Source organism: Notolabrus celidotus, chromosome 4 (assembly GCF_009762535.1).
Source record: "Notolabrus celidotus isolate fNotCel1 chromosome 4, fNotCel1.pri, whole genome shotgun sequence".
Lineage (NCBI taxonomy): Eukaryota > Metazoa > Chordata > Actinopteri > Labriformes > Labridae > Notolabrus > Notolabrus celidotus.
Genome location: NC_048275.1, coordinates 8,260,332 through 8,285,795, shown reverse-complemented (window position 1 = coordinate 8,285,795; position 25,464 = coordinate 8,260,332). Strand labels below are relative to the sequence as shown.

General features: G+C 39.2%; 1 protein-coding gene and 1 long non-coding RNA gene across 6 annotated transcripts in view; one reads left to right on the top strand and one right to left on the bottom strand.

Annotated features, from left to right (window-relative positions):
• Window positions 1-22,579, bottom strand: part of LOC117811590 — a 53,422-nt gene extending 30,843 nt beyond the window's left edge. The window contains exons 1-3 of the long non-coding RNA XR_004631027.1: window positions 22,445-22,579; window positions 21,027-21,169; window positions 15,561-15,613 (exon numbers count right to left, since the gene is read on the bottom strand). This is a non-coding gene — a long non-coding RNA (uncharacterized LOC117811590). The remainder of the gene's footprint in view (window positions 1-15,560; window positions 15,614-21,026; window positions 21,170-22,444) is intronic.
• adgrb3 (adhesion G protein-coupled receptor B3) overlaps window positions 1-25,464 on the top strand; it is a 146,439-nt gene that overhangs the window by 39,334 nt on the left and 81,641 nt on the right. For all 5 annotated transcript variants that reach the window (XM_034681954.1, XM_034681953.1, XM_034681951.1 and 2 more), the window contains exons 3-4: window positions 16,580-16,690; window positions 19,229-19,390. In XM_034681954.1, the coding sequence (XP_034537845.1) occupies window positions 16,580-16,690; window positions 19,229-19,390 (273 nt within the window). The remainder of the gene's footprint in view (window positions 1-16,579; window positions 16,691-19,228; window positions 19,391-25,464) is intronic.

The following is a 25,464-nucleotide window of genomic DNA, read 5'->3' as shown; positions in this document are numbered from 1 at the left end:
GTTACTGCCGTCTGCCTCGGGAACACCGCTGGAAGTTAACAGCAGGGAGTGTTAATTGTTGCAAAGAAAAATGACTGTAGACACTAAGTGAAAATAGGTTGTTTCTTAATGCTTGAAAGCCCCAAAAGTAATAAAATGTACGCCTTGTGGGACTAGACAAATCAATAATCTTATGTAAGTAGGACTATTATGGATTCTAATTGCTCTTTTATGCGTCATATACGCAGTCTGCTATAAATGATTGTGTTTTAGTGCAGATATTTTCAGAGGAGAAACACAAACCTATACTGGCATTTTACACTGTTGCATTCTGAGTACACAAAACCAAAGTGAAGCTAAAACTGTGATTACCGTTTGGCTGGTATACCTCATGTGGTCGTGGGAAGGTGAGACATCTGTCAGTTCTATCAAATGCCAAACGCAGGGGGACATTGTTCACCTGGGCTTATGTGCTCTTAGGAGAGTAGCTGGCCTGTTAGGAAGGTGGGATTTATGATTTTGAGTGGAAATAGAGACCGTTTAGAGAACAGGAGCAGCTGGACTTCTAGGTATCAGAAACGGCTGCCAACCATCCCCAACTAGAAGGGACATCCTGTATTTCAAACTAAATTGGTCTGTCCCCAGCGGGATGCCCCTTGACCTGGATATTGACGCTACTTCTCTGTAATCACAAGACAACACTTCCCTGATCCTAGATCAGATCTGACACAGGCAGGAGCCGTGGCATCTGTCATCCAATGAAAGCCCCCCCTCCCCTCATCACGTGCATATACCAAGGGCATCTAAAGCAATGCATGGTGGTGTTCGGTTGCCTTGTGGTGCACAAGTGTAGAAAGAAATCTGGGTAATTCAGCGAAAGAGAAGAGACTGCAGCTAAAACAAGCAATGGGAAACAAAGATGATGTGAGTTAAGCCAGTCAGCGGCAACTCAACGAAAGCCTTCTGCACTTTATGCTGTCAGGAATTTTCAATAGACCACAGAGGTGGGCATGACCTCACACAGCATGCTGCTACAGAGATGCAGAAGAAGGCTACACTGGCAGAAGGTGTATGAACTCAGTCTCTTTTGGATCTCAAATCCATTTTTTTGTTCTTTTTTTTGTCAGACCCCAACCTGTGATTTATCTCATATAGTTTACCTTTTATTATAATTTTTCAGTCCAGGGACTGTCAGAGGTCAATAAGGGGTCACAAGCTGGGAGTAGAATAATTGATTTCCTCTACAACGGTTTAATTTTAAAGTAACACAGTGAAATAACGTGACTTTGTGTTCATGGTTTCATTCACTTTTAGGAAGAAAATATCTAAAACTACTCTCTGATAGAGGTTTGTAGTGTAATTTGTCAGTAAAGGGCTCCTTTTTGAGAGATTTCTTAATGCAAAATTAGATAATAATACAGTTTTAGTAAAACTACAGACACATTTCTTGTTACACACAACACATTCTCAAATCATGACCACACTGCTATTGCACTGAGCTCTCAACAGAATATTTAGTTCCTTAGTTTCCACTGAAAAAGTTGGCATCCATACAATCTGATAAAAGGCCAATGAGATCGGCTAGAATAGCATTTTTCTCATCTTTGGAATGGTTATTGCCCCATGCAGCCCGAGCAAGGTCTGCACATTTTCATATTCATATAACAATCAGTAGTTTGTCAGCATTGAACAACTACAGCTCCCATGAGTCTTAGCCAGATGGCATGCTGTCAAAACCTCATTGGTAGTGTTAAATGCAAACAAAAGTGTCTTGATATCTTGGTAAGAACGAACAGGTGCTGTGATTATAATCTCCAGAATAAATAGCAGGGACTAATTGAGTTTAGAGCAGGATAGGATGCTTGTATCATATTTTAACAGATTGTCTGGCTGAGGCTGTGGTGTACTACAAAGTACCTTCAAATACAGCCGGGTCTCTGTTACTGAACATCCTTTGCTTCAATAGAAAGGTGATCGCACCTACCATTGATGTGACCACATTTTTAATATCTGTCAATCCTGCTCACACTTGACTGCTGCTGCTGTAAGAGCAGGTTATATTGTATTTGAAGCGTTCAGTAAATGTATGGTATAAGAACACATTGATCACTTGAACAGTCAGTCAGTCAGTCAGTCAGTCAGTCAGTCAGTCAGTCAGTCAGTCAGTCAGTCAGTCAGTCAGTCAGTCAGTCAGGTTGTAATCTGACACTTTACCTCTAACCACAAATGGTACTCACTCACATTCAATCGAGGGATAGTGGCTTGCCATTATCCTAGTCTTGCTCTTGTGTGTGATTTTTTTTCAATAGCAGTGCCAACTGTTAGGAACAGTACTTAGCAATGTTCTGGTCTGTCTCACTGACTCATGTAGGATACAGGATTTTTTTTTTTTACACATTTATGAAGGACTCTGCAAGATGGTCATGAACTGATTCTTCAGAGAAGTGCTCTTAGTGCCGGTGCTCCCCTTATTCACTTGTTCCCGTGTGTATTGTGTGGCTAGTAGTAAATCATTAGAATTAAGTTCCACATGTCTTCAGTTACTAAAGATACCAGATGATAATGCTGATTTTCATGACATACATTTACTGTAAAAAACTACTTCAGTTTGTCGCTCAAGCAAAGAACCTTGATTTTGGCTCCCATTTGGAGCCAGGCCAGCATTTCTGTATTCTTCTTTTTACTCAGATTTTCCTTTCCTTATCCTTTCATCAGCTTGATGTTACTCTCCAGCAAAAACAGATGAGTGAGCGTCATGCTATGCCTGAGAAGGACGTGAGCTTTACGTATTGCGCCTAATGTATTTCAGGTGTCATTATGAAACTCCAAGAGAAGCTGTAATATGGAGAGGACAGGGAAGGGTAGGGGCAGCTGGTAAGAAGATCAGGTACACCAAGGGGATATATTTCTAAGAGGCGGTACAGTATTACTACTAGTACGGAAAGTAACAGCCCATTTAAAGCACTGACTTAGAGCAAAGTGAAAAGCCAGAATACATGACTCCAAATGCCAAACTAGGAGTACATGATGTTCCCACCAAATGCTGGAGCTCCACTTCCTGAATTGTTGGGTACCTACGAAACAAGTCATAGGTGGAATGAAAAATCATGTTTACACACACACACACTACATAAGTCATACTATAGTGAATGTGAAAGTACACAATATATGACGTATTGAAATTCTATTTTCGTACTCCTGCATCTTTTATAAATCATTCATGCTATTTCAGAATTTCTCTGCAAACACAGAGCTTTTATTTTCTTTATCAATGGACTACATGGTAAATGGACTTCTGCTTCTATGGCGCTTTTCTAGTCTTTCCAGCAACTCAAAGCACTACTCATCACATTCACCCATTCACACCGCCTAACTCAAAGGATGCTATAGTAGGGGAACATGAATAGTAACTAATTGCATGCATACACCTTCACACACGGCTGACTATCACCGGGAGCGTTTTGGGGTCAGAGTCTTACCCAAGGACACTTTGGCATGCGACTGCAGGAGCTGGAATCAAACTGCTAACCTTCTGATTGAGAGCCAGTCCACTCTACCACTGAGCCACAGCTGCTCTTGTAGAGTAGCTTTACATATGTACAAAGTGTCAGTGGTGGAAAATCATCTAGCATATTCCTTATTTACTTTTTCTTGTCTGCATAGAGTTCCATCTAAACAAGACTGCTTCACTGTGCCCTCTGATTACCCTCTGTCTTTATATCATCGCATGTCCATGGAGATTCAATTACTGGCTGAATATGGTTGATTTATGTGACCATTCAGTGCAGCATATTTAAAAATCAGGGGGATATATAGAAGATGTGCATTCATCAGCGTCTCTAAATGCCATAATGAGGAGAAAGAACAGTGTGGACAAAAGTGGTTCCTTTTCCATTTTGGTATGCTATCCTTTTTCTTACAATCCAAGCAGCTAATTTGGTGTGGAGGAAAATGCAGCTATTGATGTCCTTGAACTTTTGCCTGGTTAAATAAATTCTAATTAGATTAGAGCAAGAGAGTGCATGAAAAGACAGCTTTTTTTCCCCCTTTGCTGATTAGAGAGGAAAAAATATATGCATGGGGCTACATTTTTTGTGCATTGAAAAGCTCATTAAGGCGGCTCCTGCAGAAGTGCAAGGGGAAGTGGAAGGAAATAGTTTTGTCATTCAGGCTCACAAGCAGATCACACATTGTTTGTTGTGTGAGAAACCCTACGAACAAGTGGTTGCTTTTCTATCTGAAAAACGTGAAGAGTCTGATGACGGCGAATGATAATTACGCATTGATTATTAAATGGATGTACACAGCCACACTTGTTCATCACAAGTCTCAGAAAATTAGAAGTTATTCTTAGCACTTGGATGAATCGAAACACTGCGAGCCATTTTGTCACATTCACCCTGGCAAGATCTGAATAAACTTGGAGACATTATGCAGAATACTAGCCTCGCCATGACACATTATTCTCTGCAAATTAACCGCTTCACATGGTACCCTCAGTGAATTGAAGAAAGGGACATGTTTTAAATCACTTCCATTTTAAAGCCTTACAGCTCTTCTGCTGAAAGGCGGAAGACTCAAGAGCTTTCACTGCATATCAGAAAGGTACATCGACAATAACGTGAACTCACTGACAATGGGTCAGACGGGCTATTCAGTCGAAGCTATTGGGGGGCTGGGGGGCTGGGGTGTCATGGCCCTCAAAACTCCACGTTTCTCTGCAGTGAGTGCCACCAGCTTCCCATTTCAGTGCGCCGCAGAGCACAGCTGAATGGACAGCAGCCATTGTGTGCCCAGATAATGCACTTCAATCATCCTTAATGTCATAATGGCCAAAACGGCTCAGAAACTAGGCTGAAAGGGTTTTATTTCCTCTCATATCCCAGGACCAAAACTGAAGTTTGATTAGTAAGATTTAGGAGTGTTTGTTTTGCAGATTTATTATACTGACCAGCAGGACAGAGAGATGCTTTTTGAGCATGCAGAAGGAAATTTGCAACATTGTCATAGCTGTTTTTGATGCACATTTGGTGGCAGCCTTTGGGTGGGAAAATATTAGGCAGTCATGTTTCTGTTTAAGCTGATTTAATTTACTTTGTTGAGTTCAACTTCTCTTTTTTTTACACAACACTTAATATTCTGGACATGGTGGGCTGCAGGGAAAGCCTGTGGTGTGGTAATCAATTCCATACATAGGCCAACGGTAAGACGTTGAATGGCTAATTGACCACAGTAATGGCGCATGGCTATGTGGTGGTGGACGATGGAGACGTGCACATTAAAAAACAATTAATTTCCAATACTAATGTCACTCTTGGCTGCCTCTGCTGCAGCATATAACAAGGAGCTGTCACTGATAAGTCATTTCATACTCCATCTAGGATTTGATCCAGTCTGCGCAAAGTTAGAGCTCCTTTTTTGTCCGAGTGAGAAACATGCTTTATTTTTTAATGCCACTTGACGAGAATTCCAGGCTTTACTTTGGGTTAATGAGTTTATTCAAATGGTTTCCCTCCTGCTTTGCAAAGCTACAAGGTCAGGGTCTGGCCATAGGCTGATTACATTTCCTGCTTTTAGCCACAGAGTGAAATTTATTTTACTCTAATTTACAGTATATTTCAGGCTGCTGCAGAGACCTTTGCACTTTGGCAGCTCCACATGGCAGAGAGACAGTTGTAATAACTCACTGTCTAGAAATCACAACATGACTTCAATAAACTGCAAGTCCTAATTTCACTGTGAAAGTGACTGGGCAACATTGGAAATTATTTTCAGAAAGAGCCAGCAGGTCCAGCCATCATTGATAAATACTTCTTTTCTGGTTTCCGTTTGCTGGCAGCTCTGCAGTCTGTTTTCATTCAGCTTTTTGATTTATTACTTGTAGCACATTTTTATTTATTCATTTACATGCACATGGATATTTACTTTGATGTGCTTTCAGCGCAGTGCAGCCATTTCAAATTAAAATACCTAGACTGAGGGCTGAGGAATAGTTTGATTACTGAGATCATTTCTCTTCTAATATGTGCTTAAATGATCTGTTTGATGATTGAGTTCATGTCTGGAAACATGTTGCAGACACGACGAAAATTCATTGTCAGTCAAGGAAAATAGAGCGACTTCAATCGTGTTCAGCCTTTCTTCTGTTAGAATGAACACTGCTTTCACCCGAAACTGAGCTATTTTTGTTTTATCCCCTGACAGCACTGCCAACATAGCTGTTGCATCTGACTGACATCATTGTTGAGGACAAATGACAAAAGAAATGTTTCCTATTAGCTCAAAATCCTGTCTATTATCAGTTTTCAGAAATGATTTCAAAGGCTTCAAGTAGATAATAACCTGAGACCTTTTTCAGGATACAGAAACAAAACATCATGAATGAAATATTCAGGTTTTTAATGTGCCCATCCTTTTCTTATTTCACAGGATGACTTTGCTCAGCTGAAATCCCAATTATCCTCCACAAACACTCAGCATAATATCATCGGCTCTGTTCAGCATCATTTAAAATTAATAAAATGCTTCTTTGCTCTGATCATTTACCATCACTTAGCATCTCTTTGATGTTAGGTGGAGAAAGTGTGAAAGACAAGACTGTACAATCATATAAATATAACAGTTAATCAATAGCATGCTAATCAGATACAGTTCAGAGAAGATAGAGTTCTAGTCTTAAACTTTTCCATGAAACTTTGAGAGAAATAGATATTCCTTTCATACGACCAAGCTTTACACAAATCCCTCTGGGAAATAATGAAGACAATTCTAGATAAGATAAATTAGGCCATGTTTTCACCCAGTACATGGGTCACATTGTGTGAAGTGTGAAGTGTCTGGAACATCTTTGGGTTCCCTGAGATCATCAAGTGGTTAGATCCCCTGCCTCCTGAACTAAAAGCCTCACTTGTCCTGGGACTGGATCCCTGCAGAGTTTTTCTCTCATGTGTTTTAAATTCTGCCTCTCCTTTAACACTTTGCATGAGTCCAAATGAAGAGGAGAAAATACCAGAGCTTAGAGGACTGCCCACCTTAATTAAAGGGAAAACATTCACCTACGTCGTTATTAAAAAAAAAATATGAAATGAACAGGCAGAGTAAGAGAAAATTATGCCTCTGAGGACACTATGTGGATTATTAGATTTTTGGACTGTTTTTGCATTTTAATGTATTTTAAGCCAAACTATAACTTAAATGTGCTTGGTGTCAGGATTTAAACCGACGTCATTATTCCCCAAAAATAAAATTAAAGAGAAATATTTGAAGAACAGGCGGAGCAAGAGAAATTATGCCTCTGAGGAAAATATGTGGATTATTAGATTTTTTGGACTGTTTTTGCAGGGAAATTTTTTGTAATTTTTATGTATATTAAGCCAAACTATAACTTCATTGCTTGGCGTCAGGATTTAAAGCTACGTCATGATTCCCAAAAAATAAAATGAAAGAGAAATATTTGATGAATAGGTGGTGTAAGAGAAACCATGCCTCTGAGCACACTGTGTGTGGATTATCAGAAAATTTGCACTGGTTTTGTAGGTTTTTTAATTTCAATGTAAGTTAAGCCAAGCTACATATTTTAATGTGTTGATTTAAACAATAGTTGTTGGGCATTTAATTATTAATAATAAGCTTTATGTTAAACCTGTCCAGAAAACCACATTAAAACATGACTGTCTTTAAGAAGGGGAATCAAGTTAAATCCATGTAGCCTAAATTCTGTATCTTGCTTCGTTTTGAAAATAAAAACAGTAACACCGAGCTAGTGCCATGCATGTCTTTGAAACTTGTAATAACTGTGATGGTTCTTCTGCTCCCAGACTTGGCATCAGAATCCATTAAATGAAAATCCCATCGCGCTGGCTGTTGTGCTCTTGTCTGAGGACATTTGAGCATCGCTGCTGTGTCCTTGTAATTATTCTGGAGAGTGTATTTGCTTTAACATGAGCTTAGCCAATGAGCAAAGACAGGGCATGTTGCAGGCATCTTCCTCATGACTAACTTGCATATGACACAATGTCCCCTGTGCTGATAGATGCAGGGTGGCAGTCAGAGGCAGTGGGCTTTACCACTGCTAAAGGATCAGACATGATTGGTGCTGTGGAAAAGCTGACAGCATGAATTATGAAGGTCTCATTAGGGGCTGTTGGGTTTGATTTATCTTGCCACAAAATATGGCCATCCAACCACATTTGCCTCCATGGTTACAGAGTCCATATTGTGTTTTGCTCTTTTAATTTCCAAGCTGTATCATTTTCAGTTTATTAGGGAGGGTTTTCCATGGACGCCAAACCATGACTCTATTAAATCTAAGGTCACTACTTGGTATGCCAAGCAAAATGGCTCAGAAAAGGACAAGGTATGCTCTTTGAAAATTGGCTGCAGCCGCAAAGGTGCTAAAAAATGTGTCATGTTTCTCACTTGACAGATGCATTGCTTGGCATGGTGGCATTGAGCTTGGCAGTGTGTGTGATTGCCAGGTCATCTACCGGGATTGTGTGCTTCTATACGAATGCCAAGAGCTGCTTCCATAGTTTCCCAAAATCCCTCTAGCAAAAGCATTGTAGTGAGGATACCTCAAAGAGTAATTATGCAGAATTCACAGCTGCATATTAACATCATATCATGCTGGAAAAAAAATAAAAATGCCTTGTTTAGAGGCAATTGGCTGGATTTACAAGAGAATATTACATTAAGTGCTTTAAGCATGAGAATAGTGTCCTAGATAAGAGGATGCCTGAGTATTTCCCTGAGTGCAGAATGTGTAGTTTCTATACTCTACATGTAAAGTGACTTCTCCTGTTGAAATGCTTTCATTAGTAATCCACTTCCATCCTTGTTTCTGTCGCTGCACAGTAGTCCTTTCAGTTTTGTCCCTGCAGCAGCCCCACTTTTAGTCATGGGTGGTTCAGCAGCGTCGCTTGTTTGAAAAGGCTGGCGATTTTTTGAAAGTTATAAGCTGCAATCTTGGCATTGCTTTCACTTTAAAATGCTCCATAGGCGGATCCATTTTCTGATAGCGTCATGCAGCTGAACCGAAAGCACGACACATTGCTCACATTATCATGCAGAGGGGTACATCTCTGTGAAAAAACCCTGAATAGATGACAAGGAAATGAGTATCTTCATTTGTTGCTGTTGTTTTTCATTTCTTCCCCTTCTTATTTAAATCAAAATGAAGTCTACTTCCCGGAGATTGATAAGAAAGCATTTGTTTACACCCTCAGCAAGGTGCATAACGCTTTTGATTCTTCTGCTGGCAGTTTATCAAAGTCTAACGCCTCGACGGTGGAACATGCACCTAAGTGTGTTGCTTTTGACAGCGTAGAGATTGAATTTATACATGTTTGGATGAGTTAAAATGAAATGAAACCAGACTGCTGAATCCTGCTCCCCGAGTGTAAGGAAAAGAGGAGGAATGATCTGCTCATGGCACCCAGCAACAGGGCTCCTCGATGCAGTGCTTTGATAACGTCAGAGCTCCATCTAGGTTGCTTTGTGAGGTACTGCTCAATAACCTTGTGATTTAGATTGTGCTGTAAATTACCAATGCAGTCTACACAGTAGCCAGTCATTTGCCTACACATCAGTAATACAAAATACATCCTCTGTTCTAACAACAGACTGTGTTCTGAGGGCTCGTCTCACCACACGCGCTCCGTTTTTGGGCGAGTTCACATGACTTCTCAATGAGGTGCAGTGGCAGTTGCACAGAATTCTAATTTGGCTTCAATCTAAGTCATTAGGAGAGTCAACAGGAAGCAAACAGATGGCAGAAGGAATATGATGGATAATTGTACGTCTCAGAGGACAATTCGTAATTTGTATCTGATTCCGTGCAACCCCCTCATTTTCCTAATGAAGGACTAATTGAGTTTTTTAGATTGGCTCAAGCATATGGGTCTGTATAATGGCTGTAAGGAGATATATTGGGGGCATTTGAGAAGATTGATAAAGATGGTTGTCTTGTATTGAGGTTGAAGGATCATTTAGGACCCAGTTTGGATGGAGACTGTTTATACAAAACAACATGATGCATTTCCATCACATCACAATCATCATCACTGTCATTATCACCACATTTGTTTTTACTTTTTACATTAAAGAGTGGTCAATCATTGTTTTGTCTGAAACATTGAAACTTACTTTGAAGCAAACAGCGTTCCTGTCCTGCCTCTAACATGATGGAAGAAATCAAACACAGAAGTAGAGTCTGTTACTTATGAATTCATGTTTTTGGATGTTTTTTGTACGATGGAATTTTTTGCTCCCACCGTAACACAGGATGACTGATTTTTTGTTCTTTTTTCCTGAATGTTTTTTTTTTTAACACAAATTTTTCTTTCTATCTTTATTCTAATGAACCTGTTTTTAATTGTATTTCATTTTGTACCAGAGCAGTCTTTGATCCTGCTCTGCATTGATGTTTAGGTTTCAATGCCTCCAGGAAATATGCAAATTAAAAGGTGCTTTCTGTACAAACAAGGATTTATGGACCCCTTTTGATTGAAAAACAACTGTTGGAGCATATTCCTGTCGTTTGTAAAGGTTAATGTCTTCTGTTACGCTTTGACACCTTTTTTTTTTGTTGGAATATATTCCCATTGTAATTCATGACTCAAACAGAAGTCCAATATATCTAAAAATGTACTTTAAGCGGCTTACATCCCAGAAATATGACTACATTTGACCTAAAATTTAAATCAGCCTTAGTAGCTAAGCTGCTGAGAAACGGATCAAAGACAGGCTCGGGAAAGGGAGGTATCCCACTTCCTGGTCTGAGTGGACGGTACACTTGTCTCTGGGTCGGGAAGTTTTACTCTGCGAAGTGCAGCCGTAATGAAGTGCCTCTCATTAAGAGCTACATTTCTGACAGTCAGTCAGTCAGTCAGTCAGTCAGTCAGTCAGTCAGTCAGTCAGTCAGTCAGTCAGTCAGTCAGTCAATCAGGAGTGCATGGAGGGCAGTAAGCAGAGCGGCCCTGATAGAAGCTTCTCATAGGGGCTTTTGAGTTAAGGCTCATTTCATGCAAGGTTAGACACATCAGTCATTGAACATGGGGCCGGCTTTTACTGCCTTTCAATGAAACTACACATAGAACGTGTCCACGCGATGAGGGTGAACCTTGAAATGAAACGTCTTCCATTGGACTCCTTGTAGCCGAGAGTAGGCATGATCGCTGCCTGCGTTTAAGCCTAAAATTCCCAGCATGCAGCTAATCAAAGCCTCAGTGATGACAAAGGTCACGGACCCAGGGAACTTTGCTTCTCTTTGATTTTGTACGTCCTTTATTTGTTTGTAATACAGCACTCCATGTACTCAGTGGTGGGACATTAATTAGATCAAGCGTGAATATCTTTGTAAATATGGCCACTAATTAGCTTGAAAACATCAATGGTCTGTGATGGTCAGAAAACTGGCTCACAGAAATAGTTTGGCCTGTGTGGGAAAATGCCGTCCAGCACTATCCTTGTTTGCACACCTTTGACACCATGATGAAGGCCTGTGTGGACCACAGCACATACAGTAACACTGATGCCTCAGAATCTGAGCCTTGGTATCCTTCTGTTAAAATCCTCATTTACTGTCACCTGCTGACTTCACAGCCCAGTGGTGGCTAGCGTGTTGTCCCTGCACAGCCAATAATTTGAGCAGACAATTTGGCCAGAAATTGCCATTGTTTTGGCTCTTTCTGATTTTCCATGCAGCACTGGCTTTGCTAACAGATGCACCCCTGGAGATCAGCTTCCAAAGCCGATTGAAACAAAAGAGCTATTTTTCATCCCTTTTTAGAGCAGGCAGACATATCTCACGGTAAGATCGACTTGCAAAACAGCCTGACTCATTTCAGTTTCTTAAAGTTGCGAGCAAGATATCAAAAATAGCCTTATCTCATCCCTCGCTGCTTTAGTGCTCACCTGATTTGTTGATAATCCTTGACAAGCAGGCAAAATGGCTGCCAATTTAAACTGATGGCACAGCATGGTGTTAGCAAGGCGTCTTTGCATGCACCCTCTAAAATATCTATTTTTGCACTTACTGGGAGTAATTGTAGCTTTTATGTTGCAAAGTGTTACTAAATGAACGGCTAATTTGTTGCTTCTTTTAGCAAATTAGGAGCTTTTAAAAATGCAAGAATGTGAAGACCAGGAAACATGTATGCATGAATCTGCTGTGTGTGTGTATGTGTGTGTATGTGTGTGTGCATTAGATAACGTTCTTTTCTACATTTACAACTTTTTTTTTCTGCAACAGTGTTAATTAAGACGTTCCAAAAATAGCAGGTCCACAATTTGAAATTTAACAACACGTGATATTTCACATGTTCAAATGTCTGATCAGTCAACATGTCAAAGAATCACATGAGAGACATGTAGCTGACCGTCAAGGAGTCATTTTTGTCACTGTGTATCTAAAGTGACAATCAGAAATCATGCAACTATAATCTCAGGAAGACAAGTAATTTCCTAATAAGACAAAATAATCACTGTTTCATTGAGGGGCAATTTCATGTAAGATAACACATCCCAGAGAGGAAACCATGAAGAGGGTTTGAGTAAATGAAAGCTGACGTCAGGAAATGACCCAGCAAGTAAAGGTATATATTTGCCCTGGAGTCCCATCTCTCCTTGCACTCTACACAGGAAGACTACAACTCATCCACGTTTGATAACTGGTTATGATGTTAATGATGGCTTTTAGCCATGTTTTTCTGTAAATACTGCATCAGTATTCACGGCACACCTGCCCACATGTGTGAAGGAGAGAGAGAGAGAGAAAGATAGAGAGAGAGAAAGGGCTGAATCGCAAGTGATCCAGACTGATGTGGCGTCTTCGGCTGGTTATGTGTATCATATTGTAAGGAAGCATTCTAAATGCGTGCAAGATTTTTCTGCATCATAAGTGCCATACTCGTGGGAATTTAATATTTTGAGCGTGATACCTGCGATCCTGCACCAAAATTCAGACCCTGATATAAGGCTCCGTATAATTTGACTGTGAAATGTGCCCTCAGTTTTTATTACTTTCATGCATTGGCCATACTCCACAGAATACTGTATATAAACTTATTGAGCGCTGCTGGTTTTCAAAACTACCCTTCATAAGCTCTCCGCTGTCTGCTACATTTGGCTGAGATAGTTGCAGACTTTTTGGGGGTTTAAATGATGGTCAGTTTGAGCTACAGGGCTTTGACCTTGTGTTGAAATGTTTTTTTCCTGCTGCGAAGGAAATAGTGTTTATTGCTGATCTGGCTGCCAAGGTCAAATAAATAAATCAGCCTCTTATTTTTTAAGGAAATTTGATCCAACCCCCTGTGAATGAGTACATACTTTTCAAACTAGCAATGCTGACGCTCCACAACCGAGTCATTCCTGCTAAATGTAAAGGGCTAACTGTATCTGTGGGAAAGAAAGTATCATCTTTTAGCCCTAAGCATGTGCGTTATCAGTGATGCATGCCACTGGAGATTATCTGCATGCAAAATAAAGTCATTGTACAAAAAGACAGGAAGCCTTCAGTGATGGATTAGTCTGGATAGTAATGCCTCTTTTTTTGCTTCTGAAGCATGATGGTGGCTGAATATCAATAATAAGAAAACACCTCATAAATCTTAAACCAAATTTTCCTCAAAAATACACGGTTTAAAAAGTTAAAAATGATTCTGCCTCAAACAGAAGAAATGTTAACGACACACTAAATGCATCATCTGCGCCTTCTGCCGTGTAATACATTACAGATACATTGTGTTTTGGCTGCTCTGACAAATGACAACAGCCTGCCCTCGCAGTTATTAAAATTTGGGTCCATCGTGTTTACCGTTGTGTGGCCACGGGCTCTGATACAACCCTCGCAGTTCAATTAAAACTGTTGTGCTTATTTCTCAATCCTTTTCTTAAGTCATGTTTCCACATCCTGCTCTTTTCTATTCCACCTGCGGCTCTGAGAAAAACACAACGTGAGGATTATCATCTCGGCTTTGTTGCATCAAAAAAGAGTCTCGCACTTAAAACTTGACATACTTGTTCCATACTAAATTAACCAGCCCTTATTTATGTACCAACAGGTTCAGATTTTTTAATAGCTTACTGTCCGGACTGATGCAGACATAATTACTCAAACATCAGATTGAAATGATGACTCCATCAGGGTGAAACACTTCTATTTAAAAATGTGTTAAGTTTGATTCATACAGTGTACGCCATGTAATGACTGTTTGTCATCTGAGTGTCTATTTGACATCACGCTTAATGACATTTTTATAATCTCTCTCATGTTGAAATGCTTTTGTTGTATTGTTCATCATAGCAGCTGAGGGCTGCATTAGATTAGGTGTGATTGACTCCAGGGTAATATCACTTTTTAATAGGCTTAGATGATCAATGTGCCGCAGAGGTAAATCATTTTCAAAAGGTACGAGCTGAGTTGTGATCAATGATTTGTAACGCCGGTCATGTTGATTAGCATTTAAAAAGGACATAATTAAATAAAATAGCCTAAAGCGCCATATACAGTATGTCGCTCTTGGTACATGACCAGTTTTTTCTTTTTAAATATGCATGTTGCTTCAAGATGTAGATAATAGGACAGAGATTTCTTGAACAGAACTCAAATCGTCTCTCATTTAAGGCTCTGTTGCTTTTTGTACTTGCCCACACAGTCTGAACAAGAGTAGGGTGTTATTGTGGATGTTTTCAATTATTTTGGTATTGTTCAAACTGAATTTGATTGAAAAATAAAAGGTACAAAAGAGTGCTGTCACCAAGTGATAGTAATAGTAAGCCTAGTTGTACTCTACACTGTCTCATTGAGTCCAGTGTTTAGATTGGTGTAAATTAATTTTTAAAAAAGCAGCGTGGCTTTTTTTTTTTTTTTCATTTCCTGTCCATATTCAAGCTGACCAAACCAGGCAGCTCTTTTATCTACACAGTGAGGAACTGGTTCATGATCCAAGACACCGCAGGACAGAGCACAAAGCACAGAACAGACACAACATGTCAAAGTATTTACAGCAGTTAGCCTTGCACAAGTGAACAATAGATAAACTGCCTGCTGTTTGTCCAGCCATCAGTGTACCTGCATGTTCTTTGTCCAGTATATAACTCTGTGCTCACACTGCGCTTCCTGCTTCATTTGAGCAAGACAGATGTGGACACGATCAAACAAGATTGAGGGACCTTTGAACATGCTTGTGAAGCTCGTATCACCGTGCAAAAAAAATGGCTCTGAAGATCCCAATCAGCATCAAAAGGCTGCAATGTTTGTTTCTACCTGTCGGCTTTCTCTCCTTTCATTTTACCTTTTTAATATTCTAATTTTTTCATGCAAACACAAACACGGTTTACCTGATACGTGGAAGAAACGCTGAAAAACCCAGAGTCTATTTTCTTTTTGTCTTGATCTATTAATTGATTTTTCCTTATTCAATTATTTAACATGTTTGTTGATATGATCTAGTCAACGCCAGCCTTATGATGCATGGATCAGACAACTGTCTGTTTTTGTTGTCAAGTTATTTACCGAATAATTAGTCATAAAAGTTTAGTCCTCAGTGGAACATGATCAAACGAGATGGCAGATTACCCACCCACTTTGAGCGTCGCTTTGAGGGAGGTCAGTCTCTCCGGGGCTTACAGTTTGCTGCAGGAAACACAGAAGGCCACAAACAACATCAGAACAAATGACTTAAACATCCTCCTTATCACTGGCTGATGCATTGTATTGTCTAATGTACTAACATAAGCTATGTGTGACTATGTTGTTGATGCATCACCTGCATTGCCGATTTGCAAATGATAAAATCACCTCATTAGGACCACACTGCCAAAAGTTATGCAAGTTTTTAATTAAAGCCAGAGCTGAAAATAATTTGCATGAGCTGTTTAAATGAGAAAGTCAAATAAATGAAGTTTTACTTAAACAGCTTCTGCAAAATTCTCACTGAAATGTAATAGCGCTAGTACTACTTTTCTCAGTGTGGCATCAGAACATTGTGCTCATTGTCTCTTTGTCCCTTTCAAGGAAACAAAGAGGGCATGCTTTGTAACGAATACAGCTCAGAATACATTTGTCTAATGTTAAAAAAAAAAAAGGTTCACACTATTTTGGACTGGGTTCACCAAAGAGAAATCCCACAAAGATGAGAAACTTCTGAGGAAACTGTGGATCAATAGCATGTTATGTCCATGACCCCCTCCTCTGTGGCTTTCTGATGGCTTACACATTTTTACTTTCATTTTCTTTTCTTTTTTCTTTACTGGGGCGAACAGGAGGGAGGGAGGGAGGGAGAGAGGGAGGGAGCTGGTTCTGATGAAGGTTTAGAGTCTTAAAAAAAAATCTCTGTGAGTTTATTTGCATGTTTGCTATGTGTCTACGCTGTGCTTCCAAGCTCAATTAATACTTCCAACTCACCCTTATAAATTCGTTGCATTGTTCTATGCCCTAGAGTTAAATGGACAAATTAAATACAAACTTGTGTGGTCTTTGTTTCTAGCCATGTACTGCAGTTGCTTCAAACATCCTGAAAAACAGTATGTAATAAGCTTTTGTTCTCAGAAAATCATGTATAAGCCTAGCTTTCATATGACCCTCTATTCTGTCCCATAGAATATGGAATGATCGGAGAGCATACTGTAAAAAGTCAGCGGCCAAGATCAGTTCATGACACAAAGGCCCTGCAGGAGCAAGCTGAATCTGCTAAATTTATGGCACAAACTGGTAATACAATAGTTATGTTTCTTTACTTTATTTTGTTAACTAAACTTAATTTCATCATGCATGCTCTCTCTTGTACTGCACCTTTTAAGTGGAAATGTTTTGCATTATTTTTTCCAACCCATTCTCTCCTGCTACATATGAACTAGAAAGATAAATTTCCCATTTCTCTCTGAGTATTTGCTTTGAATATAGAGCTTAATTGGGTTTTGGGGGTCTGTTTGTTTTATTGTCATATAGTGAGTTGGCAAGTGGATTACTGATACAGTATACTCATAGAGCATTAATTAAACAGCAGTTTAAAACTAAGGCCCTGATGTAGTTAATCATTACCTCCAAGGCATGATAAATTAAATGTCATACCACGAAAAACCCACCCCTTCAGCCAAATATGAAACACATACTTGGCAAAAGTTAAACTGATAGATGCTGCCCTCAGAGATAAAATGAAGATATTCAGCTTAACCAAGTGTAGCATCCAATAAATTAAAAACCGAAGCTATCTTCATTCATAATGACTTTTAGGACCAATCTCTTGAACTTTTTTAATCAAATCAGACAGTATTGAAATTTGAGTGAGAGCAATATCAGAGCATAACCTTACTTTTGCTTTCATGACTTAGTTGTTTTTGGTTGATTCTTTTGTTCAGTGGGTGGGTTTTTGATCTAGCAGCTATTGAGACTTTTTTTATTTTATTTTTAATTTTTATTTTGGGAAATGTTTTGATTTTTTTTCATGTGTGGTTCCATTTAAAATGGCTTTCATTGTTTAAAAACTCCTTTCATTCCCATTTTTTTTTGCAACACACCGTACCGTACACATGCCGTTACTAACACATACCCATTAACACCTCTCATTACACACACGCTGTAGGTATGTCGTCCCCCCCTGTCGAGTCCCATCGCTGTGCTTTTCTGTTTCCCATTCTCACACAGTTTACTCTCCCTGTACTGCCTCATTTAACAAATTGATCCACCTTTCAGTCTATTTTATGATCTGCAAAATTAAGACAGGGTTTAGATCCCTATTTGGCTGAATCTTTGAGTCCTTTACATGCTATCCTGAGAAACTACTTAAAAATGGAAACTCTGATAAGATTGGATGACTCCCAATGACATAAATGTATTCAGAGCTGCAATTGACACTTTTTGTCTTTGAATTAAATTATTCCACCAATGCATAAAAAGCCTTGATGAAAATTATGACTTCACCCAAGGGTTAAACATAATCAAACATCAATTATTTGGTGACTAATCTGAAGCAGGGGTTTGATTGTCCAAGGTCTTGTCACCAGATAATTTATTTTCTTTCCATTCAGGCTTCATGGCTTTGGATATCACCCACTGCCTCATCATAATATTAGGCTTTATTTAGCATTTCATGGCTTTTTGATATTTGACCCTTTTGGACAATGAAGACAGACAGGCTCAATGTTTCTTTCTCTTACTCTGTAATCCATCTGTAAAAAAAAAAAAAGCTATTAAGATAAATGGAACAACTTTTCTCCTTATCCAAACTTGTCTGCTCCCAAAATGCCTTTTTAGATTATTATTTTTTTACTCAATGACACTATGTCTGCATGCAGATTTAAACTACTGTGCAAATACTGTACGGTGCAAAAGCCTGCACAATAGAAAGAGAATCCTTTCTCATTCTGTGGCTTCATTATTACCTGTTACGTTTTCTTCTGGGCACTAACAATTGAAATTTGAATATAATGAAAACAGTCTGCTTTGAGCCACATTCACACACACTAAATTGGCTGTGATCTGCTGAATAAAATCAGCTAACTTACCCATTTTTCTCATCCCCTGGGAGTCAACAGGCTACAATAGATTTGAAAATTATTTGAACCTATCATCTTAAATACAGAATTTGCTCCTCTGCTGTCAAGGCAACTAGATAGTTTGCTGCAGTGCAAGGGAACCTCAGATCGCTCTCTGAACTAACACCCATCCAATTCCATTTTATTTTCTCAGACTGTCATCCTTCTTGCATGTCGTCATGTTCCAATGAACTTTTGTTTGTTTGTGTAGACTCTCTCAGTTTTCTTTTTTAAACATAACTTTGATTTTATTGAATTGCATGAATTCTCTTTTTTCAAGATGAAGTGAAAAAGTAAGATATCACCCTGATTTTTGCTTCTTAATTTGATTTATCAAAGCTCTGCCCTCTCTGTGATCTTTGCATAAATGCACATTTCAATTTGTTGGATAAATCACACAGTTAAACAACATTATGGGGCATTTACTGATGCAACTTAGTGCTTGCAGACACTCAACCCTTTTTTGTGTTGCATACAAATTAAAGCATTAGTCAGATATTCAAACTACATTAAGTATTTATCAAAGATCACATAAAGGCGGTAAAGCCCCTACAGTAGTGTACCTTTAAGACCCCACTTCACACCAACGTGACTCATGTTGGCCCCTCCCCCTTTCTACTAAACCCTGCCCACCACCTTGCCCCGCCCTGTCCCGTAAGCCCTGCCCAGGGACCATATTGCTGCATTTAACTAGTGTCACCCTTCTCCCACACAGGTGAAACAGGTGCAGAGGAGTGGTCCCAGTGGAGCTCATGCTCTGTAACATGCGGTCAAGGGTCGCAGGTGCGAACAAGAACATGTGTCTCTCCATACGGAACACACTGCAGCGGCCCTTTAAGAGAATCAAGGGTTTGCAATAACACTGCCCCTTGTCCAGGTAGTGTTAGCCGCAGATTCTTGAATATTGATGTTTTGCACATTTGTTGTTCATGGGAGGAAATGTATTGTTGTGATTTTACAAACCTGTGTCTATTTGAAACTGTATTATTATATTTATTGCAGGTATAATATAATCTGATGCTTTTTCCTTTAATGTTATTTTGTCAATATGTTTTTTTTATTTTTCATTATCACTTTTTGTGTTTTCCATTTCATATAACTGTAAGGCAATTCATCAGCACTGAAATGGTTTTTATGGCATGTGGTTCTGCATGGAGCTTGGGGAGCAGTAGATATGTTGTCAGCTTCATTTCCTTGAAGGTCAGCCGTGCATTTTAAAATAGCTAGGCAGCGATTCTTCAAACACGCTGTAAGGCATTTCTTCCCCAACCCATGATGGCAGCGAAGATGAGTCACTGGTAGTCAGGTATCAGCATCAGACGCTTCTCTGACTGGTGATTGCAGCACGCTCATGTTTGTCTGTATAAATCTGGTAAGACAGCGTGTCGTTCCAAACAAATCATCACGATCCATTTTTGGGGATTATTTACACAGGCAAATATGTTGATTTAGGGATGAGATTCTGTACTCATGATTTAGTCAAGATATTTGATGGGGCTGTTAAGTGTAGTGCTTCAGAGGCTGCATCAAAACCTTGAATTACGGCTGATCAGAAACACTGTGAGCTAGATCTTCTGACATTTTCATTGATGCTATACGATGTGTGGATTTTAGGTTGTGGAAGTGGATATTGACAGTGGCTCTTTTGCTTACTCCACATGGACACCACGGGCTAGAGAGAATGAGTCATTTCAAAAGAGGAGATATCAGTGTTGGTGCGACTTCTCTATGGCCATTAACAATAAGCTCAGGCAGGCATTACAGCTCCTATTTCTCAGGGGGGGGAAGCTACACAGCCCAATTCCAGGTATATGCATTCATTTGCATGAATAACAAATATTAATTCAGAAACAGAACTTAAGGACTTGCACTTGTGAATTCATTATTGTCCTTGATTTACGTCAAGACCTGCACTCTTAAGGTGTTTGCTCGTGGCTAATTGTTGATACACAATGTTCCTTCACACAGTGACGCAGAAACACTCATTAACAAAAAAAAAGGGGGCCATAAAAGCAATTAATTGCTTTTATCACAGGACTAATGTTGAGTTAGAACTTTTACATTTGTAGGGGAATAATACACAGGGTTTGATTTAGAGTCTTGTTCCCTTTAAAATGTCACTTTTCTTCATTTATTATATTAGACATCAGACATGTCGAATGCAGTGTAGTAATAAAATGTCGTCTAATTGAATTCCCTGTAAAACCAAATAGAGGAGACAGGTTTTCTCACACTTTCATGTTTTAAAAAGCTGCTCTTGGATCAAAGTATTTGTTTTTCCAAGTATTCTATAAGAAAATATAGCTCTAACATTTGTAACAGAAACAGGCTGGTAAAAAAAAAAAAAGTCCCACATGGAATGGTGCCAGTTGAAACACTGAGTCTATATCTCCTATTCTGTAAGGCAGACAGATCGATTTGCTCTCTTCAAACGGTCTATACTCTGCGAGATGGAAGGATTTCTTCAAAGTATACTTCAATTAAAGACGCATCACTTCCAGTCTAAAACTCACCTTCCCTTACAGTCGCCGGTGCTGAAAACACCGAAACCCCCCTGTGAACACCGGCTTGGGTGCTGCAGGCTCAGATCAAGGATGCTGTCAGAAATTCTGGGCCTCCACACCGGTTGTGATGCTGCTCATGCTCCACGATGTGTCTGTAAAAATAAAACAACTTGTCTGCTTTAAGAAACAATGCCACAGTAGCCTCTTTCAACCCAAACTATTTTAATGGCAATTTATTTTCCCTGTCTGATACTACTCTGGTGTCTTTACATTGCAAAAAGCAAGTAGTTCACTCTATGGGAACTGTATTAATGCATGTAATTTCTGCAGTACAAGGTTTTACATCTTGTGCCAAAATTAGTTCTTGTATAGCACAGATTACAGAGGATGAAACCAGTATCAGCATTCAAAATAATTATGGTTAGAGGCAAGTTAACGTCACCTCATAATGCCTTAATTAACAACCGCATTTAAACACTGTGCACTTATAAAAACAGGTGGCTTCTTTTTATAAGTGGTAATATAAATATTTCTTACAACACTAAATTAGTAGAATGTGTGATTTGGATGTGTTGGGGCTAAAGCAGTGTCATTCAACATTTGGATGAAGTAATTATGTCATCTGTTAATTTGAAAATTGAACAAGCACACTGGATTATTTTATGATATTTTAAACAAGTGAGAAAGCAATGTCTATTTAATGTTATTAATCAATATTACTTAGTATCATTAAGCCTCTCTGACATCAAAAACTTTCAAAACTCTAGGGTGATAGGGAAGCTGTATGTGCTTGTTTTGAAGTTGACATGTCACGTGACAGCTGACGTCCACGTTTCATACTTGGAAGCTTCATTTAGTTTAACAGTATAGAAAATTTGACAGCTTTATTGTAAAGGAGCACATTTCTATAATAAGAATAAAGGAGAATAACCAAGAAATTAAGGTCTCTTAATGCACACTGATGAGACAGCTTTTCCATCTTCACTTAATATCAAGTAGGCATAAGAATAATTGAAAAGCAATCAGCTAGTATAATGAAAATCAGTCTTTGCCATGAACTTTAATGCATCACATTGCAATTTCCAACTGTCCTGCTTATATATGTCCTGTAGCTAAAATAATTGAGGCCTAAAAAGTACTTGTACAACTACAACAAACAGGTGCATTTATGTCTGAAGTATGCAAAACACAGGATAATAAGTATTATGGTTACACAAAAGTGCAAAAGATAGATGTATTTCGTAATGCACAAGTTCCTTGGACTTTTATTTCTCACATAGTAGTCCTAAATAGCTTGGTGTGGTGGTGTTTCAACCACTATGAAGAGCCACCGTCTGCCACCAGGTGTCAAAGTATTTGCTGAGTTTGAGGCTTCAAGTTTGGAATACTTTATCAACAGAAAGGAAAACACATTAAAAGAAACGTACCTTCATATTTCGGCCAGGCGTCCCATCGTCCATGTAACCACTGCAAGCCTCGCACGTTTAAAACAGCTGGCAGGTCGATGTAGCGTCAGGTGCTTCACTGGGCATGCGCAGACGCGTCTGTGCCACACTTCCGACTCTAGGAGCTTTAATTAAAGCAGCTGCAGAGTAAACATGGCTGGCTATCCCAAATAAGCCTTCCAGCTGATTCAGAGGTATGTCTCTTATGGTTTTTGAGCGACTGTTCTTTACTATGACATGAAAGACCGAGCTATGGCTGTCAAATATGAGGTTTTTATTCAGCCTATAGCCAATTTTTTTCCTGTGGTCTTGTCAGGTAATGAATAATCTACACAAAATAGCATCAGCTTTACCTTGTAGGCTTTGCATAGGACATAATAGCTGACCCACAAAAATATTCTTATATTTTAATTCAGTTCAATTTAGTTGTACTGAACACCAGCTGTTAATGCACTAGTGTTTGGTAAGTGCAGCAGTGACTTTCTTCCAAAAAAAGCACACAAATAAATTAGCAATGAGCCTTTACAACATTGCACCCATATATATGCCAAGGCATGTTCCTATTCACAATCAGAACAAAATTCTTGGAGGTTTGCTTTTAAAATATTACACGATTGAAATTGCCTTCAAAGAAGAGGTCATGTTTCTGCACTTAAGTAGCACTTGCACAAGGACAAATTCACAGCATGCCAGAAACATAGGCCTATCTACCAATATAAAACAGTGGACACTGAGGATAAGTATTTAAAAAAAGACTGGAGGAATATCTGTCTTTTTGTGTTGGAATTTAAAACCTTTTGAAATCATTTAACGTGACTAAGATACCTACTGTACGAAATGCCAACCTGTAACAACTCTTAAACCCTTTAGAAGACTCTTTGAGAGCATATTTATGTGCTACTGATTCTTACAGTAAATTGCAGGGTGCAATGGTAAGACCTGTTAGAATGACCTGCAGATATACAATAAGCAGTGATGAATGTATTCTTTTGTAGTAGACACCACCTCAAACAGAGCGAGAGATTCCACTCTGCACCAAGATATTAATTTCTGCATGATGAGAACACTTTTGTACAAGCATCAGGCGAACAAGTTAGGAAGGTAAAACCTCACTGGAATGTTATGAAAGGGCTATTCAAATCCCAGCCTACCACAAATTAATTTTTAAAAAAAAGAAAATTCTTGGCAGAGCATCTGCCTTGTCCACCATCTTGAGTTGGTCCAAGAATTTCACCTCTAGCAGCTCAATATGAGTGCTCATAGCTGCCCTTGTAAATCATGGACACATTTCAAAGAAAAAAAATACACACACAAAGAAGCAGAATTCTATTCCATCATTGCTACTAGCTGTGGTGGCTGCCTGCTTTGAACTCGAATTTTTCAAAGTAAATGCTTGGGCCACCACGGGACACTTTGCTAAAAGCATCAAAGCAGTGCCTAGAGGCAGGGGCTGGGACAGACGGTGGCTCGCCTCATCGCCGACCATCAGCTTGATCCCAAGATCCAACTACTCTGCAACTGATCCCGTTGTTCAAATATTGTATTGCAGGAACCTAAAGCCTCTGTACACGTTGTGGGCAGTGACCCCACAGACCATCAGTTTTCTGATTTGCATTTCAAGTTCTCAAATCTTGTGCACAATTAACAGATGATAAAAGGCTACTATATATAAAGTCTCTATGAACTGCCTTTTATTTCATGCCTTAGTCTCTAAAAGCATAGAAAAGTATCAGCATATACCCTCAGCCTGTTAATTCTGCAGCAAAAATAGAGTTTTGCAGCTATAATAGTAGTATGTTTTGCATGTGGCATGTGTCAGGGAGGCGCATACCTACTAATTTAAAATACCACCAGTGCGATATGGATTTTACACAATTTACATCCCAATAAAACTCATTTGGAGCCTTCGGTTCTTTCATTATACGCATTTTACGTACAGGGTTGGAACCCAGCAGTTGTTCCAGAAACGAATATCAGAGGTTAGACTGGAACATCTGAAAAAAAACCCGATGTTAATCATCCCATATCAGTGTGTACATTTAGAAATGCTGCAAGGGCCAAGATAAGACAGAAGGTGTCTTAGTTCTGCATGACTCTCAGATTTACACATTTCCTTCTTCTATGTTAAACTTTGAGCCAATAGCAAACAGTCTCTTGAGATATGTAAGACTCACCATCTGTCGACCTGAACCCAGTACAGCCTATACACGCAACACGATGCAGGAGGAAAGGATGAATCTTTTCCAGCTTTTGTTTAGAAATCAAGTAAAAAAAGAAAAGAAAATGATTGACACTGTTATTATTTAGCAGTAGAAATGTTATAATAGTGTTAAATAGAGGGGGGAATGCAAAACAACTGTAGGCTTCAACATTTAAGTTGTTGCTGCATCTGAAAGAAACATCAGAAAATTGCTCTGTAACAAACATAATCTTGGAGTTGGGCTGTCTAGCCTGTATGTAGTTGAAATGGCCATATCATCACATATAGCTAGAAATAACATCTGCAGCTAGTCAGTATGTCAGAGGTCTGATACCCAGTTTTGCTCTGTTGGCTCTGTGTACAGCCATGATGAGTATGTTTGTGTCACAGCAGATTTGCAGAACCATTGTCAGCCCACATTAACCTGAAGGTCCTCTACTATTAGATCCCCAGTCAACCAAGAAGACTCAGCAAACTGTGACAGTGTGAAGGCCTGCTGCTCCTCATTTCAACCTTTAAAGCTAGGATTCTCAGTGTTGCTGTTCTGTATGTTGAAAACGACTATTTGACAGACGCATGTGATGCATAGTAAGTGTGATGGTTTCAGTGTCATCGTCTTACAGAAGAGAGAATGAACAGAGTTGTCTGGAGGTAGAGGCTGAGGCTTTGTGATGCCCCACGGTGTCTGTGTGCTCAGTGTTTCATTTCCTTTAGTTTTGTTGCTAATTGTTTTTGATTGATTTTATTTCATTTATGGCTCACTGCAGTTTGTTATGGGTTTGTTTATGCTATAGCAGTGACA